This window comes from Aulonocara stuartgranti (assembly GCF_965226115.1).
Source record: "Aulonocara stuartgranti genome assembly, chromosome: 1".
Classification (NCBI taxonomy): domain Eukaryota; kingdom Metazoa; phylum Chordata; class Actinopteri; order Cichliformes; family Cichlidae; genus Aulonocara; species Aulonocara stuartgranti.
This window is the reverse complement of record NC_138939.1, coordinates 18,716,158-18,734,290: the sequence shown is the minus strand read 5'-3', so window position 1 is coordinate 18,734,290 and position 18,133 is coordinate 18,716,158. Positions and strand designations below refer to the sequence as shown.

General features: G+C 36.7%; 1 protein-coding gene across 1 annotated transcript in view; it reads right to left on the bottom strand.

Annotated features, from left to right (window-relative positions):
* Nucleotides 1-18,133, bottom strand: part of tex9 (testis expressed 9) — a 32,172-nt gene that overhangs the window by 345 nt on the left and 13,694 nt on the right. The window contains exons 2-12 of the mRNA XM_082512151.1: nucleotides 6,385-6,477; nucleotides 5,562-5,695; nucleotides 5,181-5,244; nucleotides 4,967-5,043; nucleotides 4,793-4,838; nucleotides 3,724-3,806; nucleotides 3,442-3,593; nucleotides 3,112-3,203; nucleotides 2,733-2,906; nucleotides 2,471-2,605; nucleotides 57-191 (exon numbers count right to left, since the gene is read on the bottom strand). Coding sequence (XP_082368277.1) covers nucleotides 57-191; nucleotides 2,471-2,605; nucleotides 2,733-2,906; nucleotides 3,112-3,203; nucleotides 3,442-3,593; nucleotides 3,724-3,806; nucleotides 4,793-4,838; nucleotides 4,967-5,043; nucleotides 5,181-5,244; nucleotides 5,562-5,695; nucleotides 6,385-6,477 — 1,185 coding nt within the window. The remainder of the gene's footprint in view (nucleotides 1-56; nucleotides 192-2,470; nucleotides 2,606-2,732; nucleotides 2,907-3,111; nucleotides 3,204-3,441; nucleotides 3,594-3,723; nucleotides 3,807-4,792; nucleotides 4,839-4,966; nucleotides 5,044-5,180; nucleotides 5,245-5,561; nucleotides 5,696-6,384; nucleotides 6,478-18,133) is intronic.

The window sequence follows — 18,133 nt, the reverse complement described above, 5'->3', positions numbered from 1 at the left end:
TTAAGATTAAAAACTAAGCACAGTATCCACTAACAGAGTAACATGATGACTCGTACCTTTTGCCTTTTGAGAATGTCGATTAGCTTCAGTTGTTTCTTGAAGGCCATGATGAGTTCAGCTTTCTGCTTTTTTAGCATTTTGTTTTCAGCCAGCAAATTTTCTTTACTCTGATGTTCCTCAGTTATTTTGTCCTTATTTATAAAAGAAGGCAAAAAGCAGAAATTAGTGCAGGCTCAGCAGGACCTCACCTTGTTTGTGCAATCGGAAGTTGTCAGAGCAGATATTTTAGTGTGCGGCTTAAAATTCAGTTCTATGTACATGTGAAAGATCTTCAAAATAAGATGTTGGTGTGAGGGACATAATAGCATTACCTTAACTCATATTTTTTCTCTGTATCTTTAACTACACCTATGAATTCATGTCTATAAAAGTTTTTCTGCTATGCCTCTTTAATTAGAATAGCTGATATACAAATAAATATAAGACACTTTGTGGCTGTTGTGTCTCTATAACAAGATTTAATGATTACATATTGGAATTTTGTTTTTGTTATCGGTTTTAAACCTCTGTATTTTAAACAAATGTTTTATTTTGATGGTAGTGTTTATACCTGCAATGGAAGTCTGCTTTTTAATAGGACTGGACTGGAAAAAAAAAATCTGTCCTGGCATTTTTGATCCAGGCGGCCCAACATGACCACTCGAAAAAAACAAAAATCATTATATATCCTGCATACACATTATATATATATATTCCATTTTACTTGATTATAGATATTGAAGCAGATAATATAAGACTATAAAACAATAATTAGACCCAAAACTAAAATCATAAACACTGATCTCAATCACTGTCAGAGCGACGTTAGGGGCTTCTCTCTTTTCCCGTTTGTCTCTTACCCTGAACAAACAGCCCTTTTTATACCTACTGCTTCATTGAAATGGTCATTCAGATAGAAATGTACAGACACGCAAGTCATATAAGACCAACTCAGTGTAGTTGGTGACTTGCAGAGTACACATCACAAGTTTGCAGCATGCAAATGGCATGCAAAATTAAGAAGAGTTATAAAAAGCAAAGCTCTGGATAATTTCTTTGAGGACATAAAACAGCACAGCAATATGGATGACCCTCTTTCTGAGGAGGAGGATAATATAGATTATCAAGCAGAGGACAAAAACAGATCTGATGAGGAGGTCACAGGTGCGAACCTGCTCGTGTTTTGATTTGTTCATGCCATTGTCACTAAAAAAAGTCATCATGGCTATCACAGCCCTTGAAGGAAAAAAAAGTCCACGGTGACATTTGGAATGACAGTGATGAGGAATACCTGAATGCTTATAATGGTGCCCTTCTTGCTGCAGTGTACAGATGAAGCAGCGAGACCAAGCATCGACAGGCAGAACTATTTTTCAGGCAACAATGTTGCTTCAGACCTTTATAGTCCTTAGATTTTACAGCAGACATACTAGAGCAACATCTGATATACTTGCTCTCATCAAGGATGTATAGGAGAGATGGGTGCAGCTCCTTCCACTGAGGTTCAACCCAGGGCCACAGGTGACCGCTAAAGAATATTTTGTTCCTTTCCATATAAAAGTGTTACTATAGGCAATAACACTTCTCAGTAATAGTAGGTAATATAACCTTTTTTTTTCTAAATTCTCTTGAGGTTTGATTTACAATTTTTTTTAGATAGAAACAAAAGGTATGCTGAGGAGAGAAAGGACCTGAAAGGCCATGCCAAAAAAATTAAAACCAATATTGTCAGACATAAGGCAGCCTAACAAGGTAACTGATAGGCAACAAACACACTGGATGATTAACCCTTGGAGGGTCCTTAAAAAGACATCCACCTTTGTGCCTAAGGACAATAAATGTCCTTAAGACCCTCCAAGGGTTACTGTTCTGAGGCTATTTTCTTTGGCTGATTTAAGACACGGGTCAAAACTGACCTGTTAACTTTAGAGATAGTTACAGAAGCTATCACAAGATGAAGGTTAAAGTAGCGTTATTCAGTACAGACACTGGAAAATCACCACTGTCACTCCATAGACCTGTACACAAAGCAAATTGGTAAGAGAGTTGTTTTATATTGAATTGAATTCATACAAATCCTCCCTTTATTATGCAGACTCAGAGCAGAGCCCTCAGATAAGATGAAGAGGTAAAAAATGTCAGCAGCCTCCACCTGTAAAACTATTACTGTCTTGGGCTGTTGTCTCATTGTTCCCTTGCTAGTGCATCTGCTGTTCATTTTATTAACACCAAAACAGCTGAAACTGATTAACAACCCCCTCTGCTACTTAACTGACCATATCAATATCCCACAAGTTTAACTGACTTGATGCTGTACTCTGATTAAAAAGTATTCCTTTAATTTCTTTGACTAGTGTGTATTTCTGATATAAAGACAAACATAGAAAACACAGACATGTTTATACAGGAATCTTTGTTTTAATGCTGTTACCTTTTTCTCCTGTTTCATTTTGTTCAATTGAGTCTTCAGCCTCTCCACCTCCTCTAGAGCTCGGTTCAGGCGGACCTCTACCGTGCTGTGGACAGCTGCTGCTTGTTTGTGGGATCTATTCAGATTTTCTATCTCCTACACAGAGCACAAAAACAGGTGACACACAACAGCAGCTCAGATGAATTACGCTGTCCAGTTTTACTGCTTGTTTTAAAGAAATTGTTGCAGTAGTAATTTGCTCTGAGCTGTTGGCGACACACACCTTGCTCAAACCAGACACTTCCAGTTGAAGTCCATCACATTTTTTGTTGGACTCTGCGGCTAAAGCTCGGTGCTTCTCGATTTGTGTCTGCTGAATGCTCACGGTCTTCTGCAGCCGGGCTCGATCCTCCTCCAGCTCCTTAATCTTTGCGCTAAGCTTTGTGTTTTCATCGTCCTGCAGAGACACAAGTTCAGACACTTCAGTCTGAGCAGTAGAAAAAACAATCCAGATACAATAATACATCCATGCTGTGTTAAACGATCTAAGGATCAGGACAAATAACCCTATATATTTTACCAAAGTAACTTTTGTTTCTCTAATGTAAGGCATCAGCAGCAACATTTCTGTTTATAGTTGTATATATAAATATTTACATTACCTTCTTGTAATATTCACATGAGATCTGGTCCAGTTCCTCTTGCATAATCCGGAGTTTTGCCTTCAGGACTCGTATTTGAGCTTCTGAAACTCCTTAAGCGACAACAATCTGATTTATACGCTTGTGAAAAAATCTATATAAGCATATGAAACTTATCACATGAATTAAATAATCTCAAAGCTCCAGTTTGGCCTTCATTTGGGATTCTCAAGGGGCAAAAATCATCTGACAGAAAAAAGCCTATTCGTGGAAAACTATACATGTTATTTAGTCATTGTTCCCACTGAATAAAAATGTGGTTTATTATTTTTTAAGTGAAATAAGCATTACCTGATCCTACATTGTCTCCAAAGTTAGGTATTTCATCCACAGCATTTTCATGAACTACAGCATTGTTCATTTTCTCCTCCATGCTGTGAATTGTCTTTGCCAAGAATAAATTAGCAGAATCTTCTACAGCTTCAAAATCATCCTCTGAGCTCCTGAAACAATCAAGCACAATTTCGTGAAAACCTGTAAACTGTGATTCCTCCTGGAGAATAAATCTCACAAAAGATTTATGAGCAGAAAGGCTTGAAATGGATTTAGAAATTATATACAAATAAAACTCACCCAGTTTTAAAGTGGGGATCTTTCACTTGTTTTCCACTCAGCATATTTTGTGATCTTGATGCAACAATTCTTTTGGTCGCCTCCTAAAAGAATTACACAAAAATACTGAAGTGACCTTAAAGAACTTACAGCACCTTGTTACCCCAACAGGACACTTCTAAGGTGACCCTGAGAGGTCAAAAACACTGCAACTTAAGAAAACACCAGCAAATAGAAAAATGTGCCACAAAAGCTAAAAAAGCAAATTCACAAAAGAAGTGTATCTGAAGAGACGATAAAGTAATGGAACAGCTGCAGAAGTGCTGGAAACCAAAACATCTGGAGGATTGCACTGAGACATACTTCAAAGAAATGGAGGATTATGTTTTGTGTCGTGGGGTTTCAACAAGATTCATATAATGCTGTCCATCGATGTTTGCTTTTAGCTTTTTACTGTTATCTTATCACTTCTGCTGCTGTTCTTTACTTGTTCATCCATGAAGTTACTGTGTGTTTGACCTCTCAGGGCCGCCGTACACTTCACTCACAGATTGCTTACTTGTTGTTTCCAAGGTATAAAAAAAATAGAAAAGAAAGAAAAAAAAGTGGAATGGGAGGCAGAGCTTTTAGTTATCAGGCCCCTCTCTTGTGGAACCAGCTCCCAGTTTGAGTCCAGCTGACAGTCTCTCTACTTTTGAGATTGGCCTTAAAACCTTACTTTTGAATAAAGCTAATTGGGCTGGCTCACGTGAACCTGAAGCCTCCCTATGCTAAGCTGTTAAGAGCTTTGGTTGAGGGGCGTTTTCTAAGATGCCCAAGCAGTTTTCTTCACTCCCCACTGGCTGCTCCTCCGTGAGGTCTATTCCTGCTAAAAGGGAGTTTTTCCTTACCACAGTAGACAAGTGCTGCTCATATGAGATCATCTGATTGATGGGGTTTCTCTTTAATAGTACTGGGCCTTTTTTCTTCTTTAAATACCAATATAAAAAACCTTGTTTTCAACTTCTGCTAAAAAAAATAAAACTGAACAGAGCTGAAAACGTCCACAACAATAATACAAACTGCTGAGCAAAATGCCTGAGATACAGACCTTCACACCAGGCTGCTGCACAGCACATGTGTGAGTCTTTGTTATCCTGCAAGTGAAAAGTTAAACAGAGAGATGCAAATGTACATGAATATAAAAAAATATCTTTCTTTTCAAGGAGGTTTTGCTAAAATTATATATCCGAATGATCGGAGATAAGGAAATCAAACCTTTTACCTGGACGTCTCTTCTTCTTCAGTGTCTGTGAGCAGGACATTGGATAAAGGCTTTGAAAGAACTTCACTTTGTTCTCTCTAAAATAAACACAGAGTTTTGACTTTAAAGTAAGCATGCTCCCTTCTTAACTTCTTTCATCTGACTTTTTTAGTGCTACTGCGCTCACAAATTTTTTTTCTTCCAATTATTGAATGCAAACCTGTTAATAACTTACCATAAGTTGCTCAGCCTGTCTAACTAAATCTGCTGTTTTGGCTTCCAGCTCTGCATTAAGGAGTCTGTTGGAAATAAAATAATGAATAAGCAGATTTATATAAACAACTTTTAACAAGTTGAAATTTAGTACTGCAGGATTGTTGGTGATACAAGTGGGTCACTCTATCTGGAGTTACTTTTTTTTATTATTATAGGTAACCAGTACTGGTCAGTGCCCTAAAGAACTACTGATTAAACAAGTGCAAGAAATAGTCCACATATAACTTATTCTGACAGAAATGAGCAACTTAGACTAAAATGCAATGTTAAAATTATCAGAAGGGTTAGTGCAATTACTATATACAAAAATAAAGCAAGCAGGTGTGAGAACAACTCCTACTTATACTCTTCTTCTTTGGCTAAAAGTTCATCTGTGTGCTTCTTTGCCTGACCAGAAGCAGATTTTGACTGTGCCCTTAATTCAACTCTTTTGGACCTTTCAGCCTTACTGGTAGAGGATGGACGTTTCTTGACCTAAGCATCAACAAAAAATGACATAACAGGAGAGTTATCAACAGCTATGAAAAAAAAGTTTTCCTTTGACTTATTATTTTAACATAACTCAAATTTCAAGCTATTTTCTCAGCTTTGAGTTATTTTCTCAGAAGTTTCAGTTAGTGAGTCGAAATAATGTTTTATCAGTGGCACAAACAAGCATCCATACAAAACCCTTTGAAGGACAAATTTCACTTTCCATCTGATACAACAATACCAGCATTTATTTGTTAGATTTATACTCGTTAAGCTCTTATATTCTACTTTTTTCTATTTAACTATTTTCCACCTTTTGTACTTGTTTTTGCTAGTTTACCTGCTTTGTTCTGTACTTAGCTGTTCTAATTTCTTTTTATAAGTGCTGCATTATTTTATATTATCACTATCAGAGGTTATCCAGTTCACTAGAACATGGCTATGCCATATTATAAGGCTCTTTTTTGTAACTTTGATGTGCAACAGTAAGAATGAGACTGTGATGTTATGTTTTGGTGTTTTTTGTTTTGTTTTTTTGTATGTATTTTTTTGCTTTGTCAGTGCTCCTGTTGGCGGAAGCAGAAACGGTTGCCATAGTTACTTCAGTTAGTAAAACATTTTGGTGAGGCACAACTAAAAAGCTCAGCTTAATGGTCTGAGAGACATTAACATGAAAAAGTAATGTTACAAACCTGCGAAATGAAGGGCTGGACCTTTTTATCAGCACTTCTTGCCGCCATCGTGTCGCAGACCGAAACGACGCGATAATGGTTGCATAGCAACAGCTGGTACACCGCGGGCACAGTACGGCAACCCATGAAAGACAATTACGGAGATTTTTAAACGATTACAGCAAGTCATTGTTTATCGACGTTGTGCTAAAATACTAAAAATAATGTTTAAAAAAGGGTACTCGGATAGTTGTTGAGTTATTTGTTATATAAAAAACATTTACTCACACTTAATATTCATTTTAATACACATAAAGGAAACCTAGTCATATGTTAACATTTTATTTCATGCAGACTCAATGTGATTACATCAGAGGGTTGAATGACAGAATACGGTCCGTGTCTTTGTAATAACTAAGTATAGAAGCAATATTTTGGCCCAGAGGCTTCCCTTGAAGACATAACTGGTTAGATAGCCACCAACCACACCTAACTCAAAAGTCATTCTGCACTCTGCAATGTCTTTTGCAGTGTTGTCAACTCTTCAGTAAGGATAATCGGTGTCCTAAAAGTCGCTAGAAGTAGCTAAGTGACGTCATCGCCCAATTTGCATAATTGGTCCTGCCTATGTAATTGTAACAGACGCTGTAGGAGAGAAATAACATCGTGGAAGAGACAGAGTGATTTAAAAAAAAACAGCCTAAAAGCATTTGAAATATATTTAGAACTACAAATTATTTTTTTCTTTTCTCTTGTTACTGTTTTCAATAATTCCAACCCTCCTCCTTTATCCGGACTTTGGACCGGCAAAAGTGATCAGAAATAGGCACTCTGGCGGAGTTACTTTTTTTGGTGTGTGTGTGTGTGTCTTTTTAAGTTGTATTAAACCTTGTCATCCACAAAAAGTAACAGTAAAAGAAGAACATTTTTAACCATTAACAATCAAAATGGACATAGCAAGCCTCACCAGACAGCTTCAGTCGAAATCGGATGTACAAGATGGAGTTATGGCTCTGCAAGGACATCCGATTTCTAAGTTTGCAATGATTGGGCTGATGTATTTCACTGCATTGATTTAAGAATCAATAGTTCAATAGTAAAAAAAAATTACAGTGTAAATGTAACAGCATTGTTTATACTTGTAACTTCAAAATAAAAAGCTTACAGTTGCAATTAACAGTAATGTATTACCCTGTAATTAATAATATTTTTATACATTTTACGCATTAACCCTCTGGTCTCTATCCTGGCCATTTGTGGCCACTTCTTTCTCTTTTTTTTTGTTGACCATTTTTGCTGTGTTTATGCCAATGGAATGAAAGGGTCTAGTTTTTTTCAGCTTTAATAATTTTCAGCTTCTTAAATTCATCAAAAATATATACACTGAACATTGTTCCTCTTGCCTCGATCATGGAAACTTTTGGCCACCCGAAACCCATTATTATGAAATTTTAAAATTCCTTGTTATTGACAGTGCTAAATCATGCAATTTCATCATTTACCCATTTTTGGCCAACAACCAATTTCATGTAATATTCTTAGTTTCATATAGGGGCTTTTGATGACTTACTACACTGCAATGGACCAATAGAATGACACAGGTTTGATCTTAAGGATCTAATAGTTTGTACATGACATTACAATTTGCAAGATACACTGGAATATATTATCATCAAATATTACACAGGCTGCAGTGAATTTCTGTTGATGCAGGTTATTGACCTTTGAGTTTCCCAGTCAAACTTAGCTTTGAAGCACATGCTAAAAACACTTTTACTCTTGTACATTTCATAACAAGATACCATGGCCAAATTTTTAACTCTCCAAAAAAATAAAAAAATAAAAATAAAAATTCAAAGCTGCAGCTGTAGCACATACAGTAACAAACACTGCTAGTAAATGTGTCCTTTATGCAGGTGCAGAAAGTGCTACTGCTGTAAGTAAGCCTGACAGCTTCCAGATCACTTATTTTTCTAGAAAGATGGCAAGAAGGCCATTGCTGCTCATTTCTACAATCTCCCAGATGTCTTGGAATACAATGCCTTTTTCCCATGAAAACCACTTCACAGTAGTAGGAGTCTTCTAAAACCTACAAATGAAGAGTGATCCTGGAAGAAATGGGGAGCACACTAGTGACCTCAACAATTGCAAGACAGCCTTGTCCCTGATGCTCAACTGAAAAAAATAGAAAGTTTCATCAATTATATGGTGAAAAAAATTAGACCTTTATCCCCTTTTTTCTGAAAGGTTACTGGTAAATGGCCTGCATTTGTATAGCGCTTTTCTAGTCCCTAAGGACCCCAAAGCGCTTCACACTACATTCAGTCATTCACCCCTTCACACACACATTCACACACTGGTGATGGTAATATATAATCTCCGTGGAATTTAAAGGATAAAAAATGAATTTAGATAAATGTCTGGTTTTGGTGACAAGGACTGGTGCTAATTTAAAGACTGAAGTTGGTCAAAGTAGAAAAATGTTTTAATATATCTAAATTTTATAGCATTTTGTGAACGTAAACAAAAGGTGGCCATTTTTGGCAACAAACAAGCTGAGAGGGAGTTTTGTCTATTTTGCTCTCCTTGCACAAAAATAACTGCATAATAATCAATGTGATGTTAATGACAGCTGGGATAGGCTCCAGCGCCCCTGTTATGCAGAAACTGACACTTTTTGCCACAAAAAAGCTGAAGGGATAGTGATTTTTTTTTTTTTTTTAAAAACAGGATTGAAAAACACTTTATTTCTCAGCAGCATCAATAGTAACAAAAACACAATTTAGTTTTCACTCTCAAAGTCGATTGTTCTTATCTATTTTAAGTAGATTCTATATTTTTAAAACCTTTTATTCCAAAATATTGCAATACAGGATACGTTTTATTCAAACAAGAACTTTATTGAACAAACAATGAGTATAAAACATACAAGCAGATGAAGTATACAAGAGAATAGAACATGAATACAAATGAACAGGGTAAAAAAAATAAAATAGTTATATAAACACTAGGGGTGCAACGATACACAAAATTCATGGTTCGGTTCAATACTTTGGTGTCACAGTTTCGATATTTTTTTGATACAAAAAAATGTTCATGCCTTTTTAATTTGTCATTTATTAAAATTATAAAAATATATTTTAAATCAAAAGTACAGTTTTTAAATTTAATGTTGCTGAAACAACAAAATAATTTAAAAAAAGAATAAATCCATCTGATCGAGAAATCACTCATCTTTGGCAAAGAGAGTTTATTACAGAGAAATGGCTCTTTCCAAAATAAAAGCTACACTATACCCTTCTTCTGGGCTATATTCTCAGCAGCATATTAAACATATCAGGTCCCCATAAGGAGAATCATGTGCTAACAGCTGTCTAAATGACTCGGGTAAAGTTTGTAGCATGTGTGCTTGTTGTTTTTGCCTGCTTCCACTTGTCTTTGCACTAGGATGATGTCAGCGTAAATGTGCAGTCATATTCGTTGTGTTCCCACTAGTGCTGTCAGCGTTAATTTCGTTAAAATGACATTAACGCCATAACGCGGCAAATTTCCGTTAACGAGTTGCCCGTACATGGGGCTGGACGGAGTCAACACGTTAACAAGCTAAGTCAAAGGAGCTTGGAAAGAAAAGCGCCTGGACTTCTTTAAGTTGCTTGAAGACGTTTCACCTCTCATCCGAGAAGCTTCTTCAGTTCTAAGGTCAAATGGTGGAGAGTCCCAGATATAAACCTAGTGGGAGTAACCCCCCACAGAGGGACAAAAGGACCCCCTGATGATCCTCTAATCGCCTGAGCCAAGGTGTGAAACTGGGTGTGGGTCCCAATCAGCCAGAGTTTCGGGTGTGTTCATTGTGAAACCTGGCCCCACCTTATCATGCGAATTCCTGAGGTCAGATGGCCCAGGATGTGAGTGGGCGTTAAGGCGTCTGGGAAGGGATCTCAAAACTGGATTATAGATGGCAGAGAGTTGGTGTCGTAAACCCCCGCCTCTGTTCAAAGATGGTCGCTCACAGTGGACATAGATGGCTTCTTTCACTCCTCTTTCAAACCATCTGTCCTCTCTGTCCAAAATGTGAACATTGGCATCCTCGAAAGAGTGACCTTTGTCCTTAAGATGCAGATGGACTGCTGAGTCTTGTCCTGTGGAGGTGGCTCTTCTGTGTTGTGCCATGCGCTTGTGAAGTGGCTGTTTGGTCTCTCCAATGTAGAGGTCTGGGCATTCCTCGCTGCACTGTACAGCATACACCACATTGTTAAGTTTGTGTTTTGGCGTTTTGTCTTTCGGGTGAACCAGTTTCAATAACCTGCTCAGACAGAAACTGGTTGTCCATAACATACGCCTGCCCATACCAGAACCCCACCGCCACCATGGGCCACTCGATCCACAACGTTGACATCAGCAAACTGCTCACCCACACGACGCCACACACGCTGTCTGCCATCTGCCCTAAACAGTAAAAACTGGGACTGTGAACAGAACACCTCTTCAATGTGCCAAACGCCATCGAATGTGCGCGTTTGCCCACTCAAGTCGGTTACAACGACGAACTGCAGTCAGGCCCAGACCCCGATGAGGGTGACGAGCATGCAGATGAGCTTCCCTGAGACAGTTTCTGACAGTTTGTGCTGAAATTCTTTGGTTATGCCAACCGATTGTTGCTGCAGCTGTCCGGGTGGCTGGTCTCAGGCGATCCTGGAGGTGAACATGCTGGATGTGAAGGTCCTGGGCTGGTGTGGTTACATGTGGTCTGCAATTGTGAGGCCAGTTGGATGTACTGCCAAATTCTCTGAATCACCTTTGGAGACAGCTTATGGTAGAGAAATGAACATTCATTTCACGGGCAACAGCTCTGGTAGACAGTCCTGCAGTCAGCATGCCAATTGCACGCTCCCTCAAAGGTTGCGACATCTGTGGCATTGTGCTGTTTGATGAAACTGCACATTTCAGTTTAATCAAAAAACAGGCACACCTGTGCAATATTCATGCTGTCTAATCAGCCCCTTGATATGCCACACCTGTGCGGTGGGATGGATTATCTTGGCAAAGGAGAAATGCTCACTAACAGATGTAGACAGATTTGTGAACAATATTTGAGAGTCATGGGTCTTTTGTGTATGTAGAAAATTTTTCAGATGTTTGAGTTCATCTCATGAAAAATGGGAGCAAAAACAAAAGTGTTGCGTTCATATTTTTGTTCAGTGTAGTTAGGTTGCTTAATATTTCCACTAAGTACTCTTTAAAATACAAGAATAGGGAGAATGGTGTAGGTTTAAGTTTATTCGACTGATCAGTGTTGCTGAACTATGAAATATTTTGGGTGTAGTGTATTTTTTGCATACAGGTATAACAGAATAGCTTTATTTTTGTTTTGTTTTGTTTTTTTATAAACTTGAGTATGAACTTATACAAAATGCAGCAAAATATTTTAAAAAAATGTTTTATTGATTACAAAATGTGCTATATCAGATTTATATCTGTATCGGCAGATATCCAAATTTATGATATCGTATCAGTATCGGACATAAAAAAGTTATATGTGCCATCTCTATTCATTATAATAATAACATAGAAATGTAAATCACATGGACTTATTTTAGATCAGGGATACAGTGTGGGGATGACAAATTAACCTGACAAGCTTTTTGCAGCAGCAGCTCTCTACAGTTAAACCTTTTATCACCTTTTGTGACTAAGAGTTTTATGAGTTTGTGAGCACTCGCCTTGATTATTGTAATGCACTTTATGTCGGTATTAATCAGGTCTCAATATCACACTTACGAATGGTCCAGAATGCTGCTCTTCGTCTGCTGACAAGGACAAGCAAACATGAGCATATTACTCCTGTTTGTGCTTCTTCACATTCGTTGTCTGTCCATTTTAAATTTTATTGTTTGCTTTTAAAGTTTTAAGTGGCTTGGCTCCCACTGACTTGGCATACTTTGTACAAATACACAAAGGTCTCTCCGATGAGCTGAACAGTCACTCCTTGCTGTCCCCACATCAAAACTGGAACAAGGAAATGAGTTGTCACAACTTCAGGTTTTTAACACCTTTCAACACCTTATCTCCAGGGCACTTTAGGAGAAGTACCAGAGTTAGCTTCAAGTCAGTTTTAGCCAGCTGTTTTGTTCACTTTTTAATCTTTCTTATTTATTGTCCATTTTATTTCTAGTTTTCCATGTTTTACTGTTATATTAAACAAAAAGGAATATTAAATATGGCTTTGTATTTTATCTGTCTTTTAACTGAAAAGTAACTATGTTTTTTGTTACCTTTCTGTATATCAAGGTTCAAAGTCATTTACCCCTCCTAGAGCAAAATAAAATCTGTAGAGGATTTGTTATAATTCTTGTTTTTAATAATAATACTATCCTATTACAACTGCTACTGTTAATAAAGACAATAATGCTATAATAACTAGAAAAATTTGCATTTCCTGCGAAAATGCAGTGTGGATGCTTAAAGCTGAAGCTGTATGCAAAAAGTAGCTGAAAAAGCTGAAAAGTTGCAGAAATTGTAAAAACTTTGCAGAAGCAAAAGAAGTTTGCTGAAATGGAATAACTTAGCAGAACTGCAATATCTTAGAGGAAACATAATACTTGGCAGAAATACAATAGCATAGCAGAATTTAGCAGAAATATTGTAACTTACCAGAAACATGATAACTTCTCAAAAATACAAGAATTTAGGAGAAATAGTATAAGATAACAGAAAGAATATATTTAGCCAAAAATACTTAAACATTACAGAAACACTATGATTTAGAAAAATAGTACAACAGAGCAGAAATATTGTGATTTACCAGAGACACTGTGATGAACTATGAATATTGTAATTTTAAATTGAGACTATGTTTTAGCACAAATATTATAATTTGGCAGAAATACTATAATTTAGCAGAAATACTATATTAAGCACAAATCCTATAAAAAGCAGAAATGGTATGATTAAGCACAAATACTACATTTAGTAGAAATACTTTGTTTTAGCACAAATCCCATAAAAAGCAGAAATACTGTACTATGATTTAGTAGAAAAACTATAATTAATCAGAAATACTAAATTTAGCAGAAATACTATATTAAGCACAAATACTATGAAAAGCAGAAATAGTATGATTAAGCATAAATACTACATTTAGCAGAAATACTATATTAAGCACAAATCCTATAAAAGCAGAAATAGTATATTAAGCACAAATCTTATAAAATAGCAGAAATTGTATGATTTAGCACAATAGTAATAAGTTAAACAGAAAAATTGGAAAAGCAAAATGGACAGCTGAAAAAATGCTGAACATGCTGAGGGTCCCTCAAATATACTTGTTAAATGACAAAAATCTGCAAAAAAATTTATTACAGCCACACAATCACAAATATGTACACATGAGGAAACACACATGCACAGAGAGACCCACACACAAGATCCAATTCAGTCAACCAGTCTAAATATATTGAATTTAAATCTTAGAATGAGATCATCCCATTAAAAGCCTCTCTCTCTCTCTCTCTCTCTCTCTCTCTCTCTCTCTCTCTCTGTCACACACACACACACACACACACACACACACACACACACACACACACACACACACACACACACACAGGGAGAGAGAAGTAAGTTTCTAGGTCAGCCTGGGAGCTGGTGAATTTGAATCCACCAATCAGAGAGGCTGTGCACTTTTCCCCACCAAAACAGGTGCATCTGTTTACACACGCAGCAGCACAGAGAGACACAGGATTTTTGCAGTCTATTTCTCATAGTGACGACTCCCCTCAAACAAATGACCATAATTTCCTAACCATAGGGGCTAGAGCGGTCATTCTTACACCGTTTTGTTCAGAAGAGATGGGGGAATCTTCAAGTGTTGACAATTTATCATTAAAATATGAATTTTTAGAGATATATGACATGGATGACTTGTTGACTTAGAAGCCACGAATTCCCCAATATGCAAATTTGAATACCTGGAGCCCACATACATGATTGGCTGGCTGGGAAGCTGTGCAGGCCCTGATTTGTGGATTTGAATTCCTCAGCCCTCAGATATGATTGGCTGGCTTAGAAGCCATGAAGGCCCCAATATGCAAATTTGAATGCCTCAGGACACATATATGATTGGCTGGGAAGCCGTGCAGGCCCTGATTTGAAAATTTGAATTTCTCAGTCCTCACAGAGGATTGGCTGCCTGGGGACCTGGCAGATATATATATAGAAATACTATGATTAAGCATAAATACTACATTTAGTAGAAATACTATGTTTTAGCACAAATACTATAAAAAGCAGAAATACTATAATTTAGCAGAAATACTATATTAAGCACAAATCCTATAAAAAGCAGAAATACTATATTAGGTACAAATCCTATAAAAAGCAGAAATACTATATTAGGCACAAATCCTATAAAAAGCAGAAATACTATATTAGGCACAAATAGTATAAAAAGCAGAAATACTATAATTTAGCAGAAATACTATGTTTGGCACAAATCCTATAAAAATAATAAATACTATAATTTAGCAGAAATACTATATTAGGCACAAATCTTATGAAAAGCAGAAATAGTATGATTTAGCAGAAATACTGTATTTAGCACAAGTACCGAAAAGTACCAGAAATACTATGATTTAGCAGAATAGTAATAACTTACAAAATTACAAATATGGAGGCATATTGAAACACAAATGCACAGAGGGACACACAAACACAGGCTCTAATCCAGTCAACCAGTCTAACTATATTCAATTTAAATCCTACAATGACATGCTGCCAAATAAGGGCAGGGTCCTCTCTCTCCCACTAAACACACACACACACACACACACACACACGCACACACACACACACACAGAGGGGGAGAGCTGCCGAATTTAAATCCACCAATCAGAGTGGCTGTTTACGTTTTCCCGCCAAAACAGGTGCATCTTTTTACACACGCAGCAGCACAGAGAGGCACAGGATTATTGCAGCCTATTTCTCATAGTGAGGACTCCCCTCAAACAAATGACCATAATTTCCTAACCGTAGGGGCTAGAGCGGTCATTCTTACACTGTTTTGTTCAGAAGAGATGGGGGAATCTTCCAGTGTTAACAATTTATCATTAAAATGTGAATTTTTAGAGATATATGACATGGATGACTTGTTGACTTAGAAGCCACGAATTCCCCAATATGCAAATATGAATGCCTGAGACCACATATATGATTGGCTGGCTGGGAAGCCGTGCAGGCCCTGATTTGTGGATTTGAATTCCTCAGCCCTCAGATATGATTGGCTGGCTTAGAAGCCATGAAGGCCCCAATATGCAAATTTGAATGCCTCAGGACACTTATATGATTGGCTGGGAAGCCGTGCAGGCCCTGATTTGAAAATTTGAATTTCTCAGTCCTCACAGAGGATTGGCTGCCTGGGGACCTGGCAGAAATATATAGAAATACTATGATTAAGCATAAATACTACATTTAGTAGAAATACTATGTTTTAGCACAAATAATATAAAAAGCAGAAATACTATAATTTAGCAGAAATACTATATTAAGCACAAATCCTATAAAAAGTAGAAATAGGATGATTAAGCATAAACACTACATTTAGTAGAAATACTATGTTTGAGCAAAAATCCTATAAAAAGCAGAAATACTATATTAGGCACAAATCCCATAAAAAGCAGAAATAGTATGATTAAGCATAAATACTACATTTAGTAGAAATACTATGTTTTAGCACAAATAGTATAAAAAGCAGAAATATTGTAATTTAGCAGAAATACTATATTAGGCACAAATCTTATAAAATAGCAGAAATAGTATTATTTAGCACAATAGTAATAAGTTAAACAGAAAAATTGGAAAAGCAAAATGGACAGCTGAAAAAATGCTGAACATGCTGAGGGTCCCTCAAATATACTTGTTAAATGAAAAAATCAGCAAAAAAATGCACAGGGAGAGAGAAGTAAGTTTCTAGGTCAGCCTGGGAGCTGCTGAATTTGAATCCACCAATCAGAGAGCCTGTGTACTTTTTCCCGCCAAAACATGTGCCTCTTTTTACACACGCAGCACAGAGAGGCACAGGATTATTGCAGCCTATTTCTCATAGTGAGGACTCCCCTCAAACAAATGACCATAATTTCCAAACCGTAGGGGCTAGAGCGGTCATTCTTACACAGTTTTGTTCAGAAGAGATGGGGGAATCTTCCAGTGTTTACAATTTATCATTAAAATATGAATTATTAAAGATATTTGACTTCTAATGCACCATAACTGAGTAGAGCGAAGCAAAAACTGCCTTGACTTGCCCTCAAACAATGCTTTGTGACTTGAAATCTATTTGGAGTATCGATATCATTCTTTCACCGTAAGAGACAGCAGGCTTTGGTGAACAATCATGGAAATTTTCAGGTCTCTGTGGAAATCCAAAAAAAAGTTATGACGAGAGAAAAAAGTGGTTCATTTCCAGAGTTTTAAATCTGAAGAAATCTGAGCGAAGGACGAATTTCCTACCCTCAAACAAGTCCAACTCATTTCAGAACGGTAATAGGTGAGAAAGAAATTCTTGAATTGTGAGCGTCAGGGGTGTCTGAAGATATTCGGGGACAAGCCTCATGTCTTAAAGTCGCTTCGTTAAGGAGATATGACGATTCGAATATGCCTCTCATTACAGAAATCCAGCGATGATTTTGAACAAGCTCTCCATTGACTTTATATGGAGAGTTTTGAGACCTTGTGTTGGTCTGAGGAGATTTGCAAAAATTCTATAAATCCCACAACAATGATAGTGACATTTTCTGAAAGCCAGCAAAAATACCTACGTTTTGATGTATAATTTGTGGAAGTTGAGTGAAAATTGAGCAAGTAGCAAGAAGTTGTTCGGACATGAAGTGAAAATTGCAAAACCTTCAGTGACACACTGGAAGCCAAGAGCATAGCAACCATAACAACGCATGTATTTTGTGAAAAATCACAATTTTGCAACTCAAAACTTTAAGAGGCATAAAAGTAAAACAGTAGAAGATTTGAAAAAGCTGAATCATACCTGAATAGCCCAATAATTTGTGAACATTTTAAAATTTGAATGGTTGTTCTAGGTGAAAATATGAGGAAGTAGTTAAGTTTCAAAAACAAGCAAATTTTAGCAGAATTGCAGAAGTTTCCCATTCATTTCAATGGGACAAATTAAAGGAAAAAAGCTTAATATTTTAAAAAGTATAATAGTTAAAAATAGCAAAAATCGTAGCAGGAAAGAGCAAAAATAGCAGAATAGTTTAAAATTTGAACGGTGAAAATCGGCTGAAAATTGTCGAAGTAGTTTAACGGCGAAAAGTGTACGGAAGCAACTAGAATAATAATAATAACTAGAAAAATTTGCATTTCCTGCGAAAATGCAGTGTGGATGCTTAAAGCTGAAGCTGTATGCAAAAAGTAGCTGAAAAAGCTGAAAAGTTGCAGAAATTGTAAAAACTTTGCAGAAGCAAAAGAACTTTGCTAAAATGGAATAACTTAGCAGAACTGCAATATCTTAGAGGAAACATAATACTTGGCAGAAATACAATAGCATAGCAGAATTTAGCAGAAATATTGTAACTTACCAGAAACATGATAACTTCTCAAAAATACAAGAATTTAGGAGAAATAGTATAAGATAACAGAAAGAATATATTTAGCCAAAAACACTTAAACATTACAGAAACACTATGATTTAGAAAAATAGTACAACAGAGCAGAAATATTGTGATTTACCAGAGACACTGTGATGAACTATGAATCTTGT